The sequence below is a fragment of the Danio aesculapii genome, chromosome 18, assembly GCF_903798145.1.
Source record: "Danio aesculapii chromosome 18, fDanAes4.1, whole genome shotgun sequence".
Taxonomy (NCBI): domain Eukaryota; kingdom Metazoa; phylum Chordata; class Actinopteri; order Cypriniformes; family Danionidae; genus Danio; species Danio aesculapii.
Genome location: NC_079452.1, coordinates 38,472,504 through 38,484,639, shown reverse-complemented (window position 1 = coordinate 38,484,639; position 12,136 = coordinate 38,472,504). Strand labels below are relative to the sequence as shown.

Here is a 12,136-nt window from a genome sequence, read left to right as displayed (position 1 = left end):
GTGCTGTCGCCTCACACTGAGAAGGTCGCTAGTTCGAGCCTCGGCTGGGTCAGTTGGCGTTTTTGTGTGGAATTTGCATGTTCTCCCTGCGGTTTCCCCCACAGTCCAAAGACATGCGGTACAGGTGAATTGGGTAGGCTAAATTGTCCGTAGTGTATGAGTGTGAGTGAGTGTGTGTGGATGTTTCCCAGAGAAGGGTTGCGGCTGGAAGGGCATCCGCTGCGTAAAAACATGTGCTGGATAAGTTGGCGGTTCATTCCACTGTGGCGACCCCGGATTAATAAAGGGACTAAGCCGAAAATAAAATAAATGAATGAATAAATATAAAGAGCAAACTTTGAAATAAGAGCAATTTTAAAAATAAGTTTTCTTGGCACACATGAAATTGACTTACAAAACAAAACACAAATTGACAATACAACACAAAAGAAACACACAACCCAAAACTAAAATACAAGACAACACAATACAACAACAAAACAAAACAAATAACCCAACACAAGAAAACAAAGTGATGTACAAAAAAACAAAACAACAACACAACCAAAAACTAAAACACAAGCTAAACAACAAAACAAAAAAAGAAACAAAACAAAAAACACCACAAGACAGAACCGAACCAAACAAAAAAAAAAGCAAATAAACAAAATAAACAAAAAACAACATAACACAACACAGCACACACAAGCAACACAAAGACAAATAGAACCAAACAAAACCAAAACAAAACTAAATAGAACCAAAACCAAACAGAACCAAAACCAAAACAACACAGAACCAAGCCAAGCCAAACCAAACAAAATCAAAAGCAAAGCAAACAAAAACAAAACAACACAACTCAAAACTAAAATACAAGACAACACATAACAATAATAACATAAAAATAATACAACAGAACAAACAAAACCAAACCAAACCAAACAAAACACAACACACACAACACAAAACAGAAAATAAAACAAAGACAAACAGAACCAAACAAAACCAAACAAAACCAAAACAGAACAGAACAGAATCAAATAAAACAAAAAAGAACCAAACAAAACCAAACCAATTCCATACAAAACCAAACCAAATCAAACTGAACCAAACAAAAACAAAGCCCAAACCACACCAAGTAAAACAAACCAAACTAAACCAAACAAAAAACAAAGCAAAGCAAAAAACAAAGCCAAAACAAAACCCAAAGCAAACAACAAAACAAGTAAAAACAAAAAAACAAAACAACAAACAAAACAAAACTATGTAATTTTGTGTTGAGGTTGGTCTGACATTGCGATAAATGATAAGTGATTTTGTATTAAGTGATTGATGTTTGTTTTACGGATGAAGAGTAAAAGGGACTGATTTTCATAACATTTCCACAACATATTATGTTTGTATAAAATTATTGAGATATATTCCATGCTTTATTTTGTAATCCGAACTTCCAAATTGTGTGTCATTAATTTTGTGGCATTATTGGTTTAATCTTTGGTCTCCAGAATATTTTTACAGTGTTCTCTGTGACGCAACCTGGCTGCAAGCGCAAAGCAAAATTGTGAAACATTTCATGATTGCAAGGCAAGACCATTTGAAATTCATACTCTTCATGAAAGGCAGAAGCAAAGAAAAAAGTAAACTACATTACAATAATGCAATCTGAGACGCTGGCCATGCATAACATCTGTGCCAAGAAAAGGGCAAAAGTGACACCGCCTGCAAAACTGGATCATGGGAGCCAATTACGAAGTCATATTGACGCCGTCTGACTTGATAAATGATTTAAATGGAATTTTGACAATCAATTTAAATGACTTAACAAATGAAGATAACAGGGTGTCATTAATATATGAAATTCAATCAAGAGAGGATGATCATTTAACAGTTCAGTGGCTCTTCTACACAAACAAAATGATTTCAATGCATGAATACAAGTGATTGATAAACTGGAGGGATTTTTAATAAATGACTTGCAATTAAAGAAGCAATATTCTCAGCGCTTATGGAAATGAGTACTTAAAATGCATTGGCAAATTTGCTTTTATGCTAAAGCACGTTTCATAAATGTCAATCTTACTTAATTAAAAAATTATATTAACTAAAAGATTAGATTTAGAGTAATAGAGTGGAAAAACTCTAAAAAAGATGCACTGCCATGAGAACAGACTGATTTAACATGATACATAAAGCCTCAAACCTCAAAATGCTTTATGATAAAAAGAGATTAGCTATTTTCAGTTTGCAGCTGAATTAGGTAGAAGAAAATGATCACAACACAGTTTATGATGTGTATAAATAGTGACAATTTTATAAGCATACACTGAATATTTACATGATATTATATTGCATTTTTTTCTAAACATTAAAAAAGGAGTTTAAATCTGAATTTTGCTTCATTAGCTGCAATAAAATATTTATTAGCTATAAATAAATTTGAAGGAGCCTGTACGTTCAGAACTTCACTAGCAATGCCAAAGTTCTAAAATATAGATTTATTTTATTTTTTTACATTTTTGGACTACTTTATTTACTTTTTAAAATATATACAGTGGGGCTGCATGGTGGCATAGTGGGTAGCACGTTTGCCTCACAGCGAGAAGGTTGCTGCAACCTCAGCTAGGCCAGTTGACGTTTCTGTGTGGAGTTTGCATGTTCTCCCCATGTTCGTGTGAGATGGGTTGCAGCTGGAAGGGCATCCATAAAACATGCTGGATAAGTTGGCGGTTCATTCCACTGTGGCAACCCTAGATTAATAAAGGGACGCAGCCGAAAAGAAAATGAATGAATGAATATATACAGTTGAAGTGAGAATTATTAGCCCACCTTTGAATTTTTTTTCTTTTTCTAAATACTTCCCAAATTATGTTTAACAGAGCAAGGAAATTTTCACAGTATGTCTGATAATATATTTTTTCTTCTGGAGAAAGTTTTATTTGTTATATTTTGGCTAGCATAAAAGCAGTTTTTCATTTTTATGAACCATTTTAAGGTCAAAATTATTAGCCCCTTTAAGCTAAATATTTTTCGACTGTCTACAGAACAAACCATCGTTATACAATAACTTCCCCAGTTGCCCTAACCTGCCTAGTTAACCTAGTTAAGTCCTTAATCATCACTTTAAGCTGTATAGAAGTGTCTTGAAAAATATCTAGTAAAATATTATTTACTGTCATCATGACATAAAATAAATCAGTTATTAGAAATGAGTTAATAAAACTATTATGTTTAGAAATGTGTTGAAAAAAATCTGCTCTCCGTTAAACAGAAATAGGGGAAAAAATAAACAGGGGGGCTAATAATTCAGGAGGGCTAATAATTTTGACTTCAACTGTATGTTTTTGGTCGAGAACTGATTTGAGATTGATGCAAATGCTTTTTTTGCATTATACTAACCAACTAACTAACTAACTAACTAACTAACTAACTAACTAACTAACTAACTAACTAACTAACTAACTAACTAACTAACTAACTAACCAACCAACCAACCAACTAACTAACTAACTAACTGACTAAAGTAGCTACCAAGTAAATTCGTTTTTCATTTATTGATTAATGCATTACTATTACTAAAACAGAATAAATGAAAGTATATGTACAACAGCCTGGTTCTCGAATCTGGTTGGCTGATAGCCATGCGTTTTTGTGCAAAATCAGAACTCGTACAGCTACTTCACCCTTGTGTATTAGTCCGCCCACATAGAGTGACAGCAGATCAATAAACTCACTACAGTTTGACAAATAGTGTAGCTGTTGGACAACATAATGTACTTTTGAGGCTTTTTAGGCGAGAATGTAGTTTAGATTGCTGTTTGCTGAAACTATGCTGTTTATTTACAAGCATAGTGCCTATTTTAAATAGTCACAATTTCAGAGATTCAGCGCATTGGCGGCCAGCCTGTCATACTGAGCAGAGCAAAGACGGTTGAAGTTCCGCCACAAGATGGCGACAGAGGCCGCATAATATAGGTAAGTCCTTAGGGGAGAAAAAAAGCATTTTCTCAGCGTAAGATTCAAACTACATTCAAACTACACATGTAAGTGACATTCTAAGTCGATCTCTCTTTTGTATTTTGTAGCGCTGTATTTGTACCATAGTAATCTGGTAGTGTTTGCTTTGCTTTGGCTTTTTCTGGGTTAATTATTGTGATCTTCCGATTGCAACAGAGAAATATTGGGAAATCTCTGTAGACTGATGACATTTCATATCATTCAGCCTTATAATCTTAAAATATGAGCAGAATCAACTGTTTCTGTTTTGTCATCACTTTAGACATTACGCTAGAGAATCATTCAAATCCTAGCTGTAAAGTTGGTAAATTATCAATGGTTTCTGCTGTTGTGACGTCAGCTGCAGATGTGTATGAACAGTGGAAGAAAGTAGTTACTCTTACAAAAGGATTTTGAGACTCCCTGTGTTTGATTTTCTTTTTTATATACATGACTATGCCATCGAACTGTTACATAAATGCAATATCACACTCGTAGCAGAATAAATGAATAAATGAATGAATGAATGAATGAATGAATCAATCAATCAATCAATCAATCAATCAATCAATCAAACCATAACTGCACACTAATAACACTAGAACAACTCCTGACCGCAGAACAATCTGGACTGCTAAAGCAAAGGTTGGCATCTGCAGATGCATTGTAATGCAATCGTATAATTACCTTTGGCAGGGTTCACAGATATCCCTGACTTGTATAGCATCTCCTCATTCTGCCAGTCTCGGTTCCTCAACACCGTCTTAATCCCAAAGAGAAGAACCAGCGCAGCAGAGCAGCCCAACACCAACGTTCTGGAGGACTTTCTCCTCAATCGGACATATAAACACCTCATTCCTAAAGCCACCAGCAGACAGTAGCCCATACTAGGGATGTACAGCACTCGCTCGGCGACAACAAAACCAACATAGAAGAACAGATTGGTGGCTGGGATGAATGGAACTGCTAATAAACCCAATGAAAAGACCACTAAACTCTCAGTGGTGGGTAAAGATGATGAATAGTGCTTTACAGTCCCGTTTGTTCCATTCATCTGCACCGAGTTTGAGTAAAAAGTTGAGTTGTCATAATCGGTGCTACAGCTGTGTCCATTTGTGGACTTTCCATTTGCTACATGATGGGCTTTACCATTGGTTTCTTTGCTTTTTGTTGGGTAAAGGTGAAGTCCAAACCAGGCCAGAGATAGAAGTGAGGTGTAAAAGGCAACGGTGTGGAGGTTTCGCCAATCGGCAATGCTCCTCAGGAGAGGCAGGGCGTCCATCGACCAATCAAAACTCAGCATGTCAGGACAGAGGAGGAGCCAGACATTAATAGCAGGCAGGAATAGGAAGGTTAGGGTTCTGGTGAGGAAACAGGGACAGTCGGCTGCAGGGTTGTCTGAGTTCGAGAAGTTTGGAGGTTTGTTGCCCATCCAGTAAAGACGGCAGGCTAGAAGGATGACACCCCAGAGGCCCAGGAGAAACACACTCAGGAGAAGGCGCAGGTTCTTCTTCTGGGAGACAAAAAAAAAAAAAGAGAAGGAAAATATAGATGAGAACATGAAATGACTGGTAGGAAAGACGTAGACACATAGATAATATGAAATAAAAAACACTTCTAGATTATAAAACACCAATCCAAATATATGTACACATCAGAAATCAATATAAAAATAATCTAAATAAAGATGATTTATTTATACAAAGAGACAAGTAGTAAAACACTAAAAACACAGGGAATAAAATTAAATGTAAAATGAAAAATGCATAAAATAAAATTAAATTAAAAATAAATGAAAAATAAATGAAAAAAAAATTTAATAATAAAATTAAATAAAATAGCTATGTACCTTGAGCTGATTATAAAATATTTTTGGGGGAAAAACTAAAATAACAATACTAAAACTGCACAGAACATTTAAAAAAAGAAAATGAATTTTCTGAGCTGATCACAAAATAATTTAGAAAAAAAAGAAAAAAAGAAAAAACATACTAAAACTGCACAGAACATTTAAAAAAAGAAACAGCAGTCAAAAAATTGCTGCTTTTTCAAACTACTTATTTGAACTGAGCTCAAATATCTCAATTCCTGTGTTTTTTGGGACAACTTAATTGTTTTATGTTTAATCCATAATTTAATAAAAACAATCAAGTTAACTTAATCTACTTGTGTTGGAACAACAAAGGAATTGTGTAGAACGTGTGGAAGAAACATTTCCACCAATACCCTGAGCAAAAGTCAAGAGCATTCTAGATGGTAAATCAATGCCAACATTAACCAAGAAGTCCAAAATGAATGGTTATTAAAATTATTGATTATTAAATCTGATATTCAGCAAAGAAAACAGGGTATGTTTAATATTTTTTAAAGAAAATGAAAGGAGGCAGTTATGTTATAAATGTTATAAGGCTCCGTTTTGTTATAAATATGCATACATTGAAGATGACAGTCATATAAATATGTAGCTACACGGCGCCTCAACATTTTTAGTATCTGTTAAATTAATATCAGAATGAAAATAGCCAGTTCCTCAAATCATGTTTTCATTTTATTCTTAAGATCCAGGGTGATGTGAATGACGTTATAGACTACACTTTACACATGCAGTTTTAGTATACACATGTTTTTACCTGTCGTGTCCTTAGGAGTTTGTTTTACATATCAAATTTGCAAAGTCGGAACTTAAGGAAAGGTAAGACTGAACTTTGTGTACTTAATATTGAGGAAAAAACCTAATCAGATCACACCTCCATTTACAGACGTCTCCGTTTTCCTCCATCCACACTGACAAAGAGCAGCAGCGTTTTAAAATGAAAATTGGGCTCTTCAGCTTTTTCAAAAAGTTTAGTTTTCAGGGCTCGAAAACTCTGGGGTAGTGTGGATGGAAGGTGTAACCATAGGAAAACTTATGTGTTTTTTTAAAAAGAAAATGTATGAGTGTAAACGGGGCCTTAATAAACTACTTCTTTAAAATGAGCTGAATCAACAATTCTTAAGACTTTTTGGGGGGACAGCTTCATTGTTTTGTTAAATAAACTTAAATTTGTAAAAACAAATAGTAAACTTAATTGATTTGTGTTAGGACAACCTAAAGGAAATGTGTGAAACCCAGCATTTTTACAGTGCAGTGCAACCTGGAACTCAAGCAACCTTATTAGGATTCTTAACTGCTGTTCAATACATACTGCACACCACATGCACATACTAGTTTCATCATTACATCAATCCATTTGATGGTTATTAAAAATCAGCCCTTTGCATCACCAGCCCCTGCAAACAAGGCCAAACACACACATGCATGCATTTCCCACATTTTTCAGAGAGGCCAGAATAATAAACGCAGCGCCATTGACGGCTGGTCAGCGAGTACAGCCTTGACGTCACAACACCGCATTTATCTCCGTCTCCTACAGCCGCCTTTCACAGACTTTATAAAATAAACAAGATATGGCCCCATAAAGGTGCCAATCCATCATACGGCAGCGCTGATATTAAACACTCAGAGATGAAAATGATTTCAGAGTATTTATGGAGTGTTCGAATATTTTACACGTTAAGTAAAAGGAGGGAAAATGTTGTATGGTTCCCAGTAGAGCAGCTGCAGAGTTCAGGACGCCTTCCTTCACGTGTTGATTTTGGATGGAGGACGAGCTCAAGCAATTTTATGACTTCCTCCAAATACGGAACTCATTCAACACAAACGGCAAACAAACACCCAAATGATTACTTCAATGCTTTCTAAAATCAGAGACGCAGTTAAAGGGATTTACACATTTCGTCAGTTTGATTACTTTCTGAGTTACATTCATCTACTGAACGCTAAAGTCGCTAAAGTTAAAATATGTTATGTACAGTACATTTGGAAAACATTCATATTGAGAATATGGGAAGTATTAATAAAACTTTCCCTAAAGAATATTTGTGAACAATGTTGTCAGTCCATGACACCATTTATTGTATATCAGGGAATGTTTTGTCTCCCAGCTGACTCTCTAACAGAATGACTGTATGTGTTCTGCATTAATGTCCAGCTGCTCTCAACTCTATAGATTTTTTTGTGTGCTGTTTTTGGTCATTTCTGGTTTAGACAAAGAGAACACATTATTGTTCACATGGGAAATCTCTGTATAACAGGCCACCAGTTCCCATGTAATCATGTTATAAAGCACAGATGTACAGAGCAAGTCCCGGGTGGCATAACCTTTGCCATAAGACCTGACAGGTACACAGCTTTGACATGATAACATGAGAAAAGACAACATTCCACAAGAGAGAGAAAAAAGACTTTTAAATTTAGAAAAATAGACAGAAAAATTGAGTAAAATGTAGGAATTTCATATATATTTTGGAACTAAAATTTTTAAAAATATTTTATATTTAGGCCCAATCCCAATTCAACCCCTTAGCCCAGGGGTGCCCAAACTCAGTCCTGGAGGGCCAGTGTCCTGAATATTTTAGTTCCAATTCTTATTAAACACACCTGAACCAGCTAATCAAGCTCTTTCCAGGTATACTAAAAACTTTCAGACAGCTGTGTTGAAGGAAGTTGGAACTAAACTATGCATGACACCGGCCCTCCAGGACCAAGTTTGGACACCCCTGCCTTAGATCTTCCCCTTACCCCTTGTTTTGCGCATTCACGTGAAGGGCTAGGGGTGTCCCAATTCTCTTTAACTTGAAGGTGTAGGGCTAAGGTGAAGGGCTAGATACCCCTTGAAGCAGATTTTTCAGAACCACACTCGAATCCAAGGAGTACAAAAATTTTGGCTGCACACAAATCATGGCTGCACACAGAAGGAGATACACAAAATAGTATTTTTTTGTCATTAATATGAATTTATACAACAAACAAGCATATGTTTTAATAAATTCATAATCGCGTTCATGTTTTACTGGCATGCAAAAAAAAAAAAAAAAAATGCTAAAATAAAAACCGCTACATTTCGCTATCTATATTCCCTAATAAACTCCTGTATAGCAATCCCACAACATTCTGTCACTCGATGACACTGGAATACCCTCCCAGAAAAGTCTAGTGGCTGATAATGAGCTTTTTACAGCGTATATTATACTGTTAATGTTGTTTTTGGTGAGTTTACATAGATAAATAGGGCCATGGTGTAAATGCACAGGACAGTTATGATCTTATTGCTACATTAGATTGTTATGATAACATGATATATGCCTTCAGTGGATGCCTGAAGATTAATACCACAAAATAACGCAACTGGAATAACTACAGCAGTCGCGGTCGTCTGATCTCATATGAAGTAAGAGATCACAATGACATCTAATGACGTGTGCAGGTGCTGTAGTGCTGTCCCAATTCTTAGAGGTAAATTTTAAAGCTCTTCCCCTTCACACTCTGTTTTAAGGGCCAAGGGAAAGGGAAAGGGGTACAACAATAGAATTGGGATTGAGCCTTGATTACTTTATTTTAGATTAAATGTTTACACTGCTTACTAAAAGTATGATCATACAAATAATGACAACGAATATTTATAGAAATTAATTTTTTAGACATGAGATAGTTGCATAATTTATGTTTAATATGTTTTACTTTACACACAAAAATAAATAAATAAATATAAAATATGAAATTTAAATAAGTTAAAATGCATATAGGAATGCAGCAATTATAGATTATGGTTGTATGATTTTAGTCGGAGGAATAATCACAATTTCACGGTTATCACGAATAATATGCATTCATTAATTTCTAAACACTACTAGCTTAGAAAATCACATGAAAACTCACATTGTTAGCATTCAACACTGAATAAAGCACATGAGGTTTACCTGAGGTGATCATTGTCAGTGTATCCTGTTGTTCAGCTGCAAGAAATAGAAGCTGTTTCTAATATTTCAATTCGAGGTGTTGGTTAGAACAAAAACTGCTTTTAATATGAAAATATTCCTTCTATCGTATGCCGTTGCTTTAATATAGAACACGATTTAAATCAGATTTTAGGCTCGGCCATTAGACTCGCTCCTTTTGGTCCGCAATCTGGTTTGGTCCTCAATCTCAATTTAAACTGCATATAGGGATGCAACAGTAATAGATTTTGGTTGTACGATTATAGTAGGAGGAATAATCACGGTTTCACAGTTATCACGATTAATATGCATCCATTCATTTCAAAACACTACTAGTTTAGAAAAATCACATGAAAACTTTTATTTTAAAGTGTTTTTATTGCTACTCAGTAACTAAATAACACAGCACAAATATTAGATAAGTATTTTCCTTTTAAAGAGATCAAATGTAGTTAAAAGCTGCTGAACTTCTGTCTGAAAGGCACTTTTGATCAACTACATTACGAACTTGTTTGGTAATTACATTTTGTATGTATTTCTCTTTGGAGTATGTGTGTTTATTCCATACAATGAAGCTGAAGTATGAAGCTGAACGGTCAGTTCTTGTCAAGTGACTCGCGGTTGCGGTTGCTACTCTGAGTTCACTACATCACAGTGGGTATTAGCCTCAGTGTACAAGCTTGGAATTTTAAACTAGCATACAGTTGGCACAACTTTGTTTAGCTGCCGAAGTTTGATGTAGAAATGCGGTGTTGAGAAGCCTTTGATTAATTAACTGTGATAAATTAAAGCGCAGTTAATAGTGAAATCAGTTAATCATTGCATCCCTAAATGCATATACAGCTATTTATTTTAAAAACATAATTCCAACGTTTCAGTGTAATAAAGTTACATTTTTTATTCATTATTTACATTATTTTATATTATTAAACATTATTTATAGTTTTGTATAAAATGAATGGATAATATTGCATAATATAAATTAATATTACATTATTTCCCAGTACTGGGATGTGGCTGGAAGGCACCGCTGCATAAAACATATGGAATAGTTGTCGGTTCATACCGCTGTGGTGACCTATGATAAATTAGAGACTAAGCTGAAGGAAAATGAATGAATGAATGAAAGAATGATTAGAGTAAAAGTACCAAACTACTGAAATGTATTTAATACTTTATATAAAAGCCTTTTATGGGACTAAGCGGAAGGAAAATTGATGAATGAATAATACATTAAAAAGTAAAAGTAAAATCAATTAGTTAATTAACTCATTAACCAACCAGTGAATCAATCAACTGCAACAAAATATAAATAGCAATTTTTAAAAACTCTCTGTGCATGTATGAAATATCAATCTGTCACCAATTAACATCCAGGACAACATCAACTTAATGGCCTGCGTCTCTGAGTTCCTGTGACATCTGGTTAAGTTTACTGACCGACAATATGACGCATGCTATAATGATCCTAAAAGATGAAAAAGCAATGCCGCTACACCGACAGTGATATAAAACGATTATTACACAAACGGTTATTACAGTAGATATTACTGAACAACATCTATACAAGTAAAAATGGCTGATGAATCTAGATTAGATGTGAAGGTGTTTAGATTTCAGCTGGCTGTTTGAGGAGGAGTGCATGTGTCCCAGTGGACTGAACTGCAGGCTGAAGGGAAGAGGTCGTAAATGGGATGTCCCGCAGGGGTCTTGAAGCGGCAGGTTACAGAGGCCGAGCGGAACCGTCCCACTGAAGAGAAATACAGATCACTGCCTTCCAGCAGATTCCGAGTGGAAACACTAGGGGTATGACGGTTACGGATGCCCATGTGCATTTATAAATTAAAAAAAATACTGCAATACGTAGACGTTTTTTGTCATGATATTTTTGCATAATTTAGTACTGATTGCCTGTCTTAAAGTTAGAATGAAATCAAAATGTACTCTTTTGATTTTATAGCTATAGTAGTGCTTGTTAAAGACAATTTATCTGTGCACCACAATATTTTGTAAAATTTCATCAAATTTAATCAAAAATATTAATTTCTTCACTTCTGGTCACATGGAATGGATTAAGGGTGGGGCTATCAAGGCGTGTCTCATTTCTGCTCTGCAATATTCTTTCATTTTGGTAGCAACGGCCATCTTCTCACATTCCAATCGGTTCCCAAAAACAAAATCATGCACCACCCTACATTTTTTTCTCATTACAGCATTGTTTCAAGTGAATGCACGTCAAAATAGAGAAAAAAGTACAATATTTTTTGTTTGATGCCCTCTTTAAGAATTTTGCTAGCTTACAGTGCATCGCAAATGATTACATTTATCACTTTAATTAATGCTTTTA

At 35.0% G+C, this 12,136-nt stretch overlaps 1 protein-coding gene across 1 annotated transcript in view; it reads right to left on the bottom strand.

The window, feature by feature from the left end:
• tmtc2b (transmembrane O-mannosyltransferase targeting cadherins 2b) overlaps positions 1-12,136 on the bottom strand; it is a 217,941-nt gene that overhangs the window by 54,318 nt on the left and 151,487 nt on the right. The window contains exon 3 of the mRNA XM_056477886.1: positions 4,660-5,485. Coding sequence (XP_056333861.1) covers positions 4,660-5,485 — 826 coding nt within the window. The remainder of the gene's footprint in view (positions 1-4,659; positions 5,486-12,136) is intronic.